The 16098-nt window shown below is 42.2% G+C and overlaps 1 protein-coding gene across 1 annotated transcript in view; it reads left to right on the forward strand.

The window, feature by feature from the left end:
* The first annotated feature begins 310 nt into the window (after nt 1-310).
* Nucleotides 311-16098, forward strand: part of LOC309819251 (uncharacterized protein) — a 38604-nt gene continuing 22816 nt past the window's right edge. Inside the window, exons 1-6 of the mRNA XM_082649381.1 lie at nt 311-432; nt 1506-1666; nt 2088-2223; nt 2425-2682; nt 3096-3267; nt 4841-4943. Coding sequence (XP_082505507.1) covers nt 379-432; nt 1506-1666; nt 2088-2223; nt 2425-2682; nt 3096-3267; nt 4841-4943 — 884 coding nt within the window. The 5' untranslated portion in view covers nt 311-378. The remainder of the gene's footprint in view (nt 433-1505; nt 1667-2087; nt 2224-2424; nt 2683-3095; nt 3268-4840; nt 4944-16098) is intronic.

The raw sequence follows: 16098 nt of genomic DNA on the forward strand, positions 1-16098 counted from the left end.
TGTGTAATTATTCAGGATTTCACCAGAATCAAAAAAGAACCAAGAGTCGAAAAATGAAGATATTCTTGATTCAGTCACTGAGGGGTTTCTGGGACCCAGTCCCTGTGCTGGCTGAACCACAGCCTTCACTTTCTTGTTCTTTCTTCTGGCTTTGTGACTCAGCGGTGGGAGTACAAGTGTGGTGACAGTGTCGTTCTCACTTAACCCACGGCAGAGAACGTGGACGACCACGTGGCATGCTGACACCTGGCTCAGCAGGGGAGCACAAGTCTGGGAGGTCTGTGTGTGAACTGAGCCTGTCCTCCTTCCTTCCCCTGTGTTTTGTGTCTGGAAGGAAGAAACACCAGCAGCTCCAACCTGGGCAGAACTTTGGGGAAGATGCAGCCTCTCCTGCTCCTGATGGCCTTTCTTCTGCCCACCGGGCTGGGACTGGTGAGTGACAATCCCCATTCTTGAGGCCAGAGCCCATCTCACTAAACCTACTGTAGTCCTGACCCTTCTGCCCAGCTCACCTTTCTCAACCCCAGCTCCCATCCCAAACCCAGACTAACAATTTCGATGCTGCATAGACACTCAGTGAGGACGGATGGCAGAAAGGAAGGGTGGGTCTTAGCTTCTCTCTCACCAGCAGGGCAAGTGGGTTGTGTATTTGGCAGAGGATGTGAAGCTGCAAAACACAGGCAATTAAAATCCCTCACTTCACCCCCGGAATAGGCAGCTCAAGTGAATCCACTACAGTATAGGAATTGTCAGTGGACCCAGCTTAAGAACCAACGAAATTTCTCAGTACCCTCCACCCCTCACTCCTGCCCAGGAGAGGAACCCAGGAGGTGATTGATCAGAAGTGCTAGACGACAGCACCCAAAGCTCTCTGGGCGACTCGACTCTGCCCCAGGACGCAAACAGCTCATTTTCTGCCCCATCTCCCCCACCTCCCAGGCCCTCAGCTGCCCCACTGTCTTTGGCAGCGCCCTCCCCCCACCCCTATGGCCTTGAATGCCACCAGCACTATCCCCACCAAACCTCAGCCTAAAGCTAATTGGAGGCCATTCACTCTTGCAGCCAAAAAATCATTTACTGAGATCCTAGGTTGTGTTAGGCCCAAGGACATGAGGATTTTAGAAAATCCAATTCCATAAGCTCATAGGTAATTATTAGAAAATGGCACAAGTCAAGATGTTAGCAGAGGATTAGAGGGGTCCCGGAGACTCGGCGGGAGTGAGGGCTCATCGGGGAGTCCCGTCCACGATTCTCTGGGCCTCCACCATCGGGAAGGCAGACCCGCCCTCCTCCGCACATGTGCCTGACGCAGGACCTGAAGAACAAGCACTGACCCCTTTCTCAGAGGGAGATTGTGAGGCTTGAGGTTCAGAAAAGGTTATCCTGCTGCAGTGAGAACCTGGGGGACTCTCCCCCGGTGTCTGCAAGGTGCTGTCAACCCACCTGACCGTCACCTCCCTGAGCCTCCATCCTGACCACACCTCTCCCATCACCCCATCTTCCAGCCTTTTCTTTCAGAGGAGATCATCGGGGGCCACGAGGCCAAGCCCCACTCCCGTCCCTACATGGTGTTTGTTCAGTTTCTGGATAAGGAGAGTTGGAAGAGGTGCGGCGGTGTCCTCGTGCAAAAGGACTTTGTTCTGACGGCTGCTCACTGCAGAGGAAGGTGAGGGGCAGCAGCCAGCCTACCCCTCCTGAGACCCCGACAGGGACCCCAGCCCCTCCCCAGGGGCTGGACCCAGGGGAGCCCCTCCCTCACCCTGAGATCGTGGTAACTCAGGACCACAAGACCTCATCAAACAAGCCATCTTAAGAGCCAGCACTAGGGTGACGCAAAGCTGAGAAATGGGGCAGGTAAGTTTTGAGGTCAGAGGGCCAGAGGTGACAGCAAGAAGCAAGGTTGAGAAGCGAGGGCCCACACGGGTCAGATGAAGCATCAGTGGAGGATGAAAGGTGCACAGAGAGTCACAATCCAAACTCAGAGTAATTTCGCCGTATTGCCTGAGAAAGCTCCCAGGATCCCTGCCCTCGTGTCATTGAGAAGCACAGGGCAGAGTCCCCACACTCCTGCTCTGCTCTCTGTGCAGTTTAATCAACGTCACCCTGGGGGCCCACAACATCAAGAAACAGGAGAGGACCCAGCAGATGATCCCAGTGAGACGAGCCGTCCCCCACCCAGACTATGATCCTAAGAGCTACTCCAATGACATCATGTTACTGCAGGCAAGGAAACCTCCCCACTCCTCCGGCCCTCCTGGGGACAGATCGTTTCCCCTCCACTACCACCTGTCCCTTTCCTCCCTCCCATCTGGCTGCCTGACCAGTCCCAGTGGCTCAGGTGAGGGGGGTGGTCAGTGCAGCCTCATCCTGGCACCCAAGCCCAGAGGCCATTGGCTGAGCTGGACTCTTGTCTCTTCCCCTCAGCTGGAGAGAAAGGCCAAGGGGACTGCAGCTGTGAGACCCCTCAGCCTGCCCAGGCGCGAGGTCCGGGTGAAGCCAGGAAAGGCGTGCAGTGTGGCCGGCTGGGGGCAGGTGGCCGTGGGCACTCAAACCACCACCCTGCAGGAGGCAGAGCTGACGGTGCAGGAGGATCCAGTGTGCAAATCCCTCTTCCCAGGCTATTACAGCCAGGCCACCCAGATTTGCGTGGGGGACCCGAGGAAGGTGAAGACTGCCTTCAAGGTCAGGTTCCTCGCATCTAAGCACACAGGCCCCGGGGAGAGGATCTTGGGGAGGTCTGGGTAGGGGACGGGCCATAACCTCATCCTCAGCCTGAGAGCTTGGGCAGGCAGGTCCACTAATCCAGAATTTAATTCTCTCCCCTGAGTGGATCAGGGTTGGGGGTGAGCAAGGATCAGTCATCCCGTAGCTGCGTTATCACCAGAGTTTCCATGAGGACTGACAGAAAGGTAGACCTGAGTCGAGCTGCAAAGAACAGTCATAGCCAGGCTGGACCCCAGCAGCGAGGGAGGTGACCAGGCCTCCTCTGGCCCAGATCTTCCTCACGGCCCCTGACAGAGACCACCCAGCCTGGGGTGGCAGGGAAGATAGGACCGGAAGGAGGCCCACTCAGCCCTTCCTTTCTCTACCCACAGGGTGACTCCGGCGGGCCCCTCGTGTGCAAAAACGTGGTCCAGGGTATTTTCTCCTATGGAAAATCAACCGGGACATCTCCAGGAGTCTTCACCAAGGTCTCACACTTCCTGCCCTGGGTAAAGAGAACAATGAAGCGCCTCGAACAGCAGCTTGAGACTGACCTTTCTCTCTGCTGACCATCATTCTGGGGCAGCGGCAAGAATCCCATAGGGGTTAGCAGTGGGATCACAGGGCCACAATAAATGGATCTGTAGCGTGATTACACCTGAATTCCTATTTATTCATTGAACCGCCTCAATATGCAACCACACTGCTCCAGGATGCCCTCTGCTGTCAGTTCTGGGTATTGCTTCCCCCTCTCTCCCCAGCCCTCACTCCTCCCTCAATCCCATGCGGTCTGTATAGAGTCTCATTGATTTCTCAATTATGCCTCTTTGGTGCTTAGCCTTCTGCCAGGTCTGAGTCTAAAGTGAGATCCATTAAAAATGGCAATCTTCTCTCCCTCAAAATGGTCCTCTCTGGGCCTTAGAAATTTTTTACCTTCTCTAAGCCAACCACTGTCTCCAACCCCTCTTCAGTTTGGCAGAGCAAAGAACAGGTCAGAGGAAGGAGAATAATTCCAGGGACCTAGGAGGTCAGGGGGTCATGCCATGGACACTCAGTTTCCTGTTTCCAGGGCCTCTCTCTCCAGTGAGGGCAGGCTTCTCCCATAACCAGGACCGTCTAGAGCTTAGGAGGCTGAGATGTTCCCATGATGGCCCTCAGCCTCACTGGAGTCCCATCTCCCCACTCTGCCCTGGGCCCAACACGGGACTCAGTCAACCTTGCTCCCTGTCTACTGTCCCACACCAGCCCCTGTTTTCTATCTGAGTGCCCTGGCCACCAGCTCCTTTCCCTTCCAGCTCATGCTGTTTTGAGCCAGCCTGCCTCTCATCTCCCTAACAGAGCTCCCAGGGCCCCATGTGAATTCTCCTCCTTTGACTGTCCCCTCCAAACCTGACTTGCCAGCCAGTACCTGATGCTTATCAGAGGAGCCAGTACCCATCTCCCACCTGGGTGGGGCCAGCTCAGGCCCTGGATCCAACCCAGCATCCCCCAGGGGCTCAGCCACCTCCAAGGCCTGTGTAGTCACTCAGCAGCCTAAGCCCTTTTCAGCCTGGCCTGGCCTTGGACCCCTGACTCTCCCTGCTGACAACCAGATTATGGCAGCCTTGTGAGCCAGAGGGACCCAGGGCTGCTGGGTGGGAAAGTACCACTTTGCCCTCCATCAGTAGATCAAATGTTGACCTCTCACTGTACCAGCACATAACAGGCTCTGCCTCCGCCAGTTGGGAAACTTGCAGTGATGAGAAATTTCCTCTAAATTCTGCTGGTTCCTCTCCTTCCACTAGGAAGTTCAGTTTGACACAGATGGACCTGTATTTGGAATCTGGAAGAAATCTTGTCTTGAAAATAATTAAATTCTCTGTATTTTAGCTGGATTGCACATTAGAGTTTCACACGCATGATCTTGCTTGATTCCACAAGGGCAATGTGAAATTGGAAGAGGCTTGGTGACCCACACGTCCTGGGGTTTCCAATCTGTGCTCTGTGGAGTCCATGTCCGGAGGGGAGGGAGGGAAAAAGGAGAGAGGCAGCCAGAACAGCCTGATCTTTAGTTATATCACACATGGAGACATGAACCTCAGTCCACAAATCCACAAAATGCCACACTTAAAGGGTAACACAGTTCACTGTGACCCAGATGTCCTGTATCCTTCAAACAGCACCACCAGTGCATTGGATGTAACAGAACACAACAAATTCACGATAACTGGCCAAACACTGAGTAAAGTGAGATCAACATCGTAAATAGAAGGAATTTCACTAAAAAGAAACACAAATCGCATGAATATGAAAAGCAAAACTCAGCACGTTGAAAACTAAGGTGAAAAGCAAATAAAAACTTATTTTTTACACAAGACAGTCCCTACATCCATCTGCCAAGTCTTCCCTGGAGCCGGCAGAGCACAGGTGACAAAAGAGCTGAATACATGCATGGAGGTGAGCAAGCAAACAGTAAGATGTGCGTGAGACAAGCGACAACTTCAGGCCACGGCAGTAAATGACGACACTCTTAGGAGAAGCCGTCATGCAAAAGGAATGTAGAGAGCCCAGAAAGTCAGCCATGAAGAGCTCCATGGAACCCCAGGGTGTAAGCCAGAGCCAGCGGCAGATCCACCACCGTAGGCAAGGGTGTGTGGCCTTGAGGGACAATGCCTGATGGGTCACTCTTCCCCCTTACACCTGACAGAAGCACTTGACCTAGTACGAGATACATTAGGAAGAAAAACTATTACCTTATGATGACTGTAGCATCATGAAGCCGGGACTGCCCTTAATGGTATGTGTTTCCTTAAAATGATATCTAAATATATTTACATTATTTCTCTCTTTGATCTAGTGGTTTTTATTTCTAGGACTTTAACCTACATAAGATCTAAAGAGTGCGTGTGTGTGTGTTTAGGGGGGTTATTCGTATCGATGTTCATCACACCATTATTTAATCATAGGTCTCAAATTAGAATCAGTATTAATGTCCAAAATAGGGAGATGGTAAAGTATAGCACATTCGCATTACGTAGCCATTACCATCTACATTATCCACCGCTCTAGGAAACTAGGCTAAGAAAACAAAAGAACAAAAACTAAGCTGAGAAAACGAAAGAAAGTCAACTAGGCTAAGAACATTAATAGGCAAATCATAATTTAAAAAATTGAATAAACACTTGGGGAAAAGTGAAAGGTCACTAATTAATCAATGCAAATGAAAATATTAATAATTTTTGCTTATATAATTGAGAAGGATCGACAAAAATGATAATAGTGAGATGCAGAACGGACATTGAGAAAATGCACTATCACACCTTGTACACAAACATCTTTTAAAAAAAAGGAAAAAAGGTGCCTGACGTAACCATCAACCACACCGAGAAAAGTGGAGAAGGTAATGCCTAAAAAAGTTACACAAGTCAAATCTTAGAAAAACTAATTAATCCAACACTAACTGGGGTTTTGCTTTTTAGAAGTTTCATAGCTTTGAACACTATGGCAACTTTAAAGTCATGATATAGAATTACAATTGCCACATGAAAGAATGTTCATTAGATTTAAGTCAAAGGCAGGTTAAGAGCAGTATATACTGCAGTCAATTTTTGTTTATACATACATTTTCCTTTTAGGCCTTTCTTTCTTCCTGCACATCCACTTATCTAATTTTTCTACAACATTTATGTATGATTTAGATAACTTAAATGCCTGTTTATTAAATATGAAGAGATTCTAAAATGATCTTCACTAATAGATTTTTTAATAAAATGAGGAAAATGTTTGTTGAATGAACTATAGGATTCAAAACTGAAAGTATTGTAATCACATCTATAAAAAATACACATGTAAAAAATCTGGTTGGAAATACATCCATTAACAGTGGTCAGTTGGATGGTGAGATTAAGGCTGACATTTTTCTTCTTTCTGTTTTTAATTTATTCACTATTTAAAATTTACCATTAGTAAAACAACTTTATTTTTAAAAACATTCCATGTTAGAAAAATGCTGGCTTAAGTAAGTTGGCACTTGTTAGTTACGATAACCCTGACAATTCTAAGAGATAAACTTTAGCATTTCGTGGCTAGCACAATAGAAGTATATTTCTTGCTCAGGCACGGTCTATTTCTTGCTCAGGCACTGTCCAAAGTGAGTATTCCTGCTGAGCAGTGCCCCCTTCCACTCTCAAGTGTCCCAGTTGGGTAATAAATTACATGGTCAGCCCAAGATTATGAGACACAGTCTCAGTTCCCTAAAGATGCTTCCAAGTTCCCTGTATTCATCTGTGTCAAATCGTGGAAAGGGAAGAAACTAGATGGTCAGGCATGGGAGTTTACAGCCCAGCTCTGGAAGAGGCTCACAGCATTTCATTCACATCCCATTTCCTGCGATAGTGACAGAGTCACACCTACCCTCAAGGTAGACTGGACAGTGGAGTTCACCTATGCCCCCTGGAAGAAAAGAAAATTGGTTTTGCTAAGCTGCCAGATCTTCTCTACCATGATACTTACTACGGTTTGCTGTTTAAAAGGATCATGGGCCCCAAAATTTTCTTCTGCTTATTTTTTTATAGAAAAATCAGATTTAATTAGATAAATTTTCATTTATTTGTTTTTGCTTTTAGATTTTTTTATGTCTTTTTATTGAAGTATAGTTGATTTATATTATTATATTTGTTTTAGGTATACAGCATAGTGATTCAGTATTTTACAAATTATACTCCATTAAAAGTTATTACAAGATAATGGTTATAATTCCCTGTGCTGTACAGTATATCCTTGTTGCTTACCTATTTTATACACAATAGTTTGTACCTCTGAATCACATACCCCTAAATGCCACTCCCAGCTTCCCTCTCTCCTTTGGTAACCACTAGTTTGTTTTCTATATCTGTGAGTGTGTTTCCACTTTCCATATACAAACATTTGTACTATTTTTTAGATTCCACATATAAATATCATATAGTATTTGTTTTCTAACTTATTTCACTAATCATAATATTCTCTAGGTCCATCCACACTGCTGCAAATGGCAGAATTTCATTGTTTTTAATGGCCAAGTAATATTCCACTGTATATGTATACCATATCTTCTTTATCCATTTGTTTAATTGGCACTTGGGTTGCTTCTGTATCTTGGCTACTGTACATAGTGCTATTATGAACACTGGGGTGCATGTATTTTTTCAATTAGTGTTTTTGTTTATTTTTCTGGATATATACCCAGGAATGGAATCACTGGATCATATGGAAGTTCTATTTTTAGATTTTTGAGGAAACTCCATACTGTTTTCCATAGTGGCTGCACCAGCTTACATTCCCACCAGCAGTGTAGGAGGGACCCCTTTTCTCCACATCCTCTCCAACATTTGTTATTTGTGTTCTTTTTGTTGATAGCCATTCCGACAGGTATGAGGTTATATCTCATTGTTGTTTTGATTTGTATGTTGAGCATCTTTTCATGTGCCAGTTAGCCATTTGTATGTCTTCTTTGGAAAAAAATGTCTATTCAGGTCTTCTGCCCATTTATTGATTGGGTTGTTTGTTTTTTGATATTGAGTTGTATGAGCTGTTTATATATTTTAGATATTAACCCCATGTCAGTCTTATCATTTGCAAATATTTTCTTCCATCCTGTAGGTTGCCTTTTCTTTGGTTTCTTTTGTTTCCTTTGCTATGCAAAAGCTTTTACATTTAATTAGGTGCCATTTGTTTATTTTTGCTTCTATTTCTTTTGCCTTAGGAGATAAATCCAAAAAAATATTGTTACAATAGGCAGTGTTCGGGCTATGTTCTCTTCTAGGAGTTTTATGGTTTCAGGTCTTACATTTAGGTCTTTAAACCATTTTGAGTTTATTTTTGTTTATGGTGTGAGGAAGTGTCTAATCTAATTGTTTTACACGTAGCTGTCCAGTTTTCCCAGCACCACTTGTTGAAGAGATTGTCTTTCTCCATTGTAGACTCTTGTCTCTTTTGTTGTAGATTAATGGACCATAGGTGTATGAGTTTATTTCCTAGGTTAAATGGACTGTAGGTGCATGGGCTGTATATTCTACTCCATCGTTCTATGTGCCTGTTTGTATGCCAGTACCATGCTGTTTGGATTACTGTAGCTTTGTAGTACGGTCTGAAGTCAGAGAGAGTGATAACTCCAGCTTTGTTCTTTTTTCTCAAGATTGCTTTGGCAATTTGGGGTCTCTTGTGGTTCCATATGAATTTTAGGACGATTTTTTCTAGTTATTTGAAAAATGTCATAGGTATTTTGATAGGGATTGCATTAGCCTGTAGATTGCTTTGGGTAGTAAGGTCATTTTAACAATATTAATTCTTCCAATCTAAGAGTGCCAGATACCTTTCCATTTCTTTGTATCATCTCCAATTTCCTCATCAATGTTTTATAGTTTTCTATACGTCTTTTACCTCCTTGGTTAAGTTTATTCCTTAATTTTATTCTTTCTGATACAATTTTATTTTTTTTATATCTTTATTGGAGTATAATTGCTTTACAATGTTGTGTTAGTTTCTACTGTACAACAAAGTGAATCAGGTATAAGTATACATATATCCCCATATATGGGCATCCTTGACTGTGAGTTTGTCATAAATGGCCTTTATTATGTTGAGATGTGTTCCCTGTATAACCACTTTGCTAGGAGTTTTTATCATGAGTGGATGTTGAATTTTGTCAAGTGCTTTTTTTGCATCTATTGAAATGATCATTTGATTTTTATCTGTTCTTTTTAATGTGATGTATCACATGGATTGGTTTGTGAATGTTGAATGATCCTTGTGTCCTGGAATAAATCCAACTTGATCACATTGTATGATGCTTCTTATATATTGCTGAATTTGGTTTGCTAATATTTTGTTGAGGATTTTTACATCTATATTCTTCAAAGATATTGGCCTATAATTTTTTTTGTAGTGCCTTGGTATGTTTTGGTGTCAGGGTAATGGTGCCGTCATACAATGAATTTGGGAGTGTATCTTCCTCTTTAATTATTTGGTATAGTTTGAGATGGATAGGTATAAGCTCTTACTTATATGTTTGGTAGAATTCCCCTGTGAAGTCATCTGGCCCTGGACTTTTGTTTGCTGGGAGTTTTGTTAATTAGACATTCAATTTCACTACTAGTGATCAGTCTGTTCAAATTATCTGTGTCTTCTTGACTCGGTCTTGGCAGGTTGTGACTTTCTAGAAATTTGTCCATTTCTTCTAGGCTAACCAATATGTTGACACATATATGTTTGTGGTATTCTCTTATGATTTTTTGTATCTCTGTGATGTCAGTTGTTATTTGTCCTCTTTCATTTCTTATTTTGTTTACTTGGGGCCTCTCTTTTCTTCTTGGTAAGCATGGCTAAAGGTTTATTAATTTTGTTTATTCCTTCAAAAAAATCAGCTCTTGGTTTCATAGATTTTTTTCCCATTATTTGTTGTCTCCATTTTATTTATTTCCTCTCTGATCTTTATTATTTCCTTCCTTCTTCTGACTTTGGACTTTTTTTTTTTTTGAATGCCTTTAGATGATAGGTGACTTTGCTTATTTGAGATGTTTCTTGTTTCTTGAGGAATGCCAGTATTGCATTAAATTCCCTCTTAGGACTGCTTTTCCTGCATCTCATAGATTTTGGAGTGTTGTGTTTCCATTTCATTTGTCTTTCTTTACACATGTGGTGAAAAGACAATGGTGGTGGCAACACAAGCTCATCAGTAGAAGTTTCCCCAAGGAGCTTCCAAAATGTCCTTCTAAGAGTGATGTTAAAACAGCCCTGATGATGTCCAGAATGCCTCAGGAGTACACTGGTCTCCTAGAAAGCCAAGACCAACTATGTTGATTTCTGACCAAAGAAGCAGCAAAAGAGGGAAGGGGAAGTGATCCAGCACCATCTGGCAACTGTCTGCCCAGAATATTTGGATTGTTGGTGGTGTTTGGAGCCCAGGGAAGATATGGGAAACACCCTCTCTAATGTCCCAACATCCCAGAGAAGAAAAAAATTGTAACTTATGGAAATGTAATAAAACAGTCCAAAGTAGATGTAAGTAGCTATGGATATTGTGAAATGTATCACAGTCTTATTTGTTCAACTATCATACTTTCTTTCATTAAAACAGAAAATAAAAGCATATATACCTCTCTCTACTGTCATATATCCCCTCTCCACCCAAATGTTCTCTCTAATCCCTAACCTCTGGCTTTTGTTTCTCTCTATTTTAATGTCAAAGTCATCAATACCTTTATTGATGATTAATACTTTTATGTAACATATTTAAAATATTTACCTATCATGAAGATATTGTTGCATTATATTTTCAAATACTTATTCACACTTGGATCTATAATCCACCTAAAATGGATTATTGGGCATGGTGTGAAATAAGGGTCAGGGATTTTTTCCATGTATAAATATGTGTTCTTATAAGACACCATAGAGACATTTATTGTCCTAGCACCACTTATTTATGAGGGAAAAAGAAAATAGTCTTTCCCCCACTCTCTGCCATAAAACCTCCATCATAAACCAAGGGTTCAATATGTGTGTATCAGTGCCCATATCTGTGTGGGATCTCTATTTCTTGTCCCTTAGTCTATGTCTCTATGCCCTCATCAATACCACATTATTGTCATTACTATGACTTAATTTGCTAAAGCAAGACCTCCCATCTTATTCTCATTCTTCAAGACTGTCCTGGCTAATGTGGGCCATTGATTTTTCCACATCTATCTAGAATCAATTAAGTTCTATGAAATACCTCTTGGGTGCAATGAATCTATAGATCACTTTTTGGAGAACTGATATTTTGAAAATATTTTCTCTTCCAAACATGAACATAAAATATCTCTAAGCTTAGGTCTTCTTAATATAATTCTATAATTTTCACCAAAGAGGTCTTGAACATCTTTTTTAGATTTATATTTAGTTACTTGATAATTTTCATGGTTTAAACGTTAATCTTTTCAAATTTCATTTTCCAACAGTATTACAGTATATATCGAAATATGATTAAAGTTTAAGTTGATTTTGTGCCCAACAAATTTGTCAAACTGTCTAATTAATTGTAATAACTGATCTGCAGGTTCTTGAGCATTCTCTGTGTACACTATAATATCTCATATATTCAAAGTTTTATTTCCTCTTTTCCTGACCTTATGCCTTTCACTTCTATTTCCTGCTTAACTGCACTGGGTAAAATCTCTAGTGTAATACTGAAGACAAATGGTGATTATGGCTATCCATGTGTCCTTGTATTTTTTGCTCTCAAACAAAAACACTGTGTGTTTCAGCATATAATGATTGCTTGGGGATTTTTTTTTTTTTTTTTTTTTTTGCGGTACGTGGGCCTCTCACTGCTGTGGCCTCTCCCATTGCGGAGCACAGGCTCCGGACACGCAGGTCCAGTGGCCATGGCTCACGGGCCCAGCCGTTCCGTGGCACATGGGATCCCCCCGGACCAGGGCACGAACTCGTGTCCCCTGCATCGGCAAGTGGACTCCCAACCACTGTGCCATCAGGGAAGCCCCTGCTTGGGGATTTTTATGGAGACATTTTATCAAATTAAAGACATTCTTTTTTTAGTTCTAGTTTGTTAGAATTTTAATTGATGAGGGTGAACTTCAGAAATTGCTTATTCTGTTTTGCTTTAATTGAATAATCATTTCATCAATCAATGTATTGTGTTATAGCAATTGGGTTTTGAATACAATGCCACCTACTCCTAAACCCAAATTAGTCCTGAGATGATATTTTTCCTTATTGAATGATTTGACTTACCTCAATATTCGTGATATTAGCCTGAAATATTCCTTTCCCATATTGTCTTCACTGGGTTTGGCATCGAGGTTTTGCTAGTCCCATAAAAGAGATCAGTAGTGCCTACTCTCCAGTAGACATTATATAATGTTCTTTGACTATTTTGTAGAGATGTTCAGTGAAGCTTTGTGAGCGTGGGGCTCTCCTTGATGGAATGTTTTTGAAAACTGAATCAGTTTATTTGTTTATAGGAAAATTCAAACTTCTTGGATACATTTCATTAATTTACATTTTTAGGGATTTGTCAATTTAATGTATATTTTCAAATTATTGCCTTCCCAATGACATATAAGATAACATAGATATGATTTATACATATACACACATATCTCCTAGATAGAAACCCTTTCTCAGTTATTGCAAATATCTTCTCCCACCCTGTGGCTTTCCTTTTCACTATCTTAATAGTATCTGTGATAAACAGAATTTCACCTCTATTCATATTTACCCAACAAATTTTTTATATAGATCAATTTATCCATTTTTACTTTGTAATTACTGAAGGTTAGTACTTTTTATATCTTAAATTTTTTCCCAATGTCAAGTTTATAAATAAATTCTCCTATCTTCTAAAAGTTTTTTTCTTTAAATTAATTAATTTGAGATATAGTGTTAAATGGTCGTTTTATTTTTATTCATACATACTTGACAAATTTTACTACAAATTATTTGTAACACTATTAATCATTTTGAACTCATTTTTTTCCATTATGCTTTATATTTTGACTCATTATTGACACTTGACCCTTGAACAGTATAGGGGTTAAGGGGATCAACCCTCCACCCAGTGGAAAATTCAAATAAAACTTATAGTCAGCCTTCCTGTTTTGTGGTTTTGCATTCACTTATATAATCAACCATGGATAGTGTAGTATGGTAGTATTTACTATTGAAAAAAACTCGTGTAGGAAAAGAGACAAGATGGTGGAGTAAAAGGACTTGATCTTACCTCCTCAAAAGAAAACACCAAAATCACAACTAACTGCTGAACAATGATTGACAAAAAAGACTCGAACCTACCAAAAAAAAAAAAATTCAACACAGAAAGACAAATAAGAAGCTGCAATGAGATGGCAGGAGGGGCACTTACACAATATAATCAAATCCCATACCCACCAGGTGGGCAACCCACAAACTGGAAAATAATTATATTTCAGAGATTCTCCAACAGGAGTGAAACTTCTGAGCCCCACATCTGGATCCCCAGCCTGGGGGTCTGCCATCAGGAGGAGGAGCCCCGAGAGCAATAGACTTTGAAGGACAGGGGGCTTGAATGAAGGAATTCCACAGGACTAGGGGAAACAGAGACTTCACTCTTGGAGTACACATGCAAGGTTGCACGTGCACTAGGACCCAGGACAAAACACTGACTCCATAAGAGCCTGGGTCAGACCTACCTGTGGGTCCTGGAAGGTCTCCTGGGGAGGCAGGGATCAGCTGTGGCTCACTGTGGGGCAAGGACACTGGTGGCAGATACCCCGGGTATTCATCGGTGTGAGATCTCCCAGAGGTTGCCATTTTGGCACAGAGACCTGGCCCTACCCAACAGCCTGCAGAATCCAGTCCTGGGACACCTCAGGCCAAACAACCCAAGGGTGGAAACACAGTCCCACCCATCAGCAGACAGGTTGCCTAAAGTCATCCTGAGCCAAGATCTGCCTATAAACACATCCCTTGACATGGCCCTGCGCACCAGAGGAACAAAACCCAGCTCCACCCTCCAGTGGGCAGGCAACAGTCCCACCTACCAGAAAGCCTGCACAATCTTCTAGACCAACCTCACCCACCAGCGGGCAGACACCAGAACCAAAAGGAATTACCATCCTGCAGCCTGAGGAACAGAGACCACAAACACAGAAAGTTAGACAAAATGAGATGGCAGAGAAATACGATCCAGACAAAGGAACAAGATAAAACCCAAGGAGAACAACCAAGTGAAGTGAAGTTAGGTTATCTAACTTAAAAACATTTCAGAGTAATGAGAGTAAAAATGATCCAAGATCTAGGAGAACGAATGGAGGCACAGACAGAGAGGATACAAGTAATGTTTAGTAAAGGTCTAGAAGCTTTAAAGAACAGAGATGAATAATACAATACAATACAGTAACTGAAAAATACAATACAGTAACTGAAATAAAAAAATACACTAGAAGGAATCAATAACAGAATAAATAAGGCAGAATAATGAATAAGTGAAACGGAAGACAGACTGGTGGAAATCACTGTTGCAGAACAGAATAAAGAAAGAAGAATGAAAAGAGATGAAGACAGTCTAAGAAGCCAACATTCACATTATACTGGTCCCAGAAGAAGAGAGAGAAAGGAACTAAGAAAATATTTAAAGAGATAATAGCCAAAAACTTCCCTAACATGGGAAAGGAAATACTCAAGCTCAGGAAGCACAGACAGTCCCATACAAGATAAGCCTAAGGCGGAATACACAAAAACACATATTAATCAAATTAACAAAAATTAAATACAGAGAAAATATTAAAAGCAACAAGGGAAAAGCAACAAAAAACATATAAGGGAATCCCCATAAGGTTATCTTTTGATTTTTCTGCAGAAAAATCAAAAGATACATACATACATACATATATATATATGGCTGGCTGTATCAGAACCTCACTGGAATGACAAACCAAAAATCTACAATAGATACACACACAGAAAAGGAAAAGCAATCCAAACACAACACTAAACATAGCCATCAAAACACAAGAGAAGAGAACAAAAGAGGAGAAGAAAAAAGGCCTACTAAAACAAATCCAAAACAATTAACAAGATGGCAATAAGAACATATGTTCTTAAGAACAATAATTACCTTAAATGTAAATGGATTAAATGCTCCAACCAAAAGACACAGACTGGCTGAATGGATACAAAAACAAGATCCAGCTTTTTTTTTTTGGTGGGGCTAATGGTGGACTCTGGGAGGGCTCATGCCAAGGAGTGCTTCACAGAACTTCTGCTGCCAGTGTCCTGGTCCTCACGGTGAGACACAGCCACCTCCAACTCTGCAGGAGACCCTCCAACACTAGCAGGTTATTACAGAATATTGAGCAGAGTTCCCTGTGCTGTACATCCTCATTCTATTCTCTGAGGCTCTTTGACGGAAAAGTGGGCCATGTACTGGTATATTTGAGAGAGTCGCATCTGGATTGGACCCGGAGTGATCCTTCTAAGGGCAAATCAAACCTGACCCAAGATCAAGACCCTGCAGGGACTCTCCCTGGTCTTCATGCTAATTCCAACCTTGTTTCAGTGCACAGAAAATCTGTCAAAATCTGGCCCTTACTTACATCTCTACCATTCTTATCCTCTCTGGGCATATTTGTTATATGCATTACAGCTACATATGTTATAAAAACCCACAATTCAGGACAGGGGGAAGATGGCGGAAGAGTAAGACACGGAGATCACCTTCCTCCCCACAGATACACCAGAAATACATCTACACGTGGAACAACTCCTACAGAACACCTACTGAACACTGGCAGAAGACCTCAGATCTCCCAAAAGGCAAGAAACGCCCCACGTACCTGGGTAGGGCAAAAGAAAAAACAGACAAAAGAATAGGGACGGGACCTGCACCAGTGGGAG

This window comes from Grampus griseus, assembly GCF_964374135.1.
Source record: "Grampus griseus genome assembly, chromosome: 2".
Lineage (NCBI taxonomy): Eukaryota > Metazoa > Chordata > Mammalia > Artiodactyla > Delphinidae > Grampus > Grampus griseus.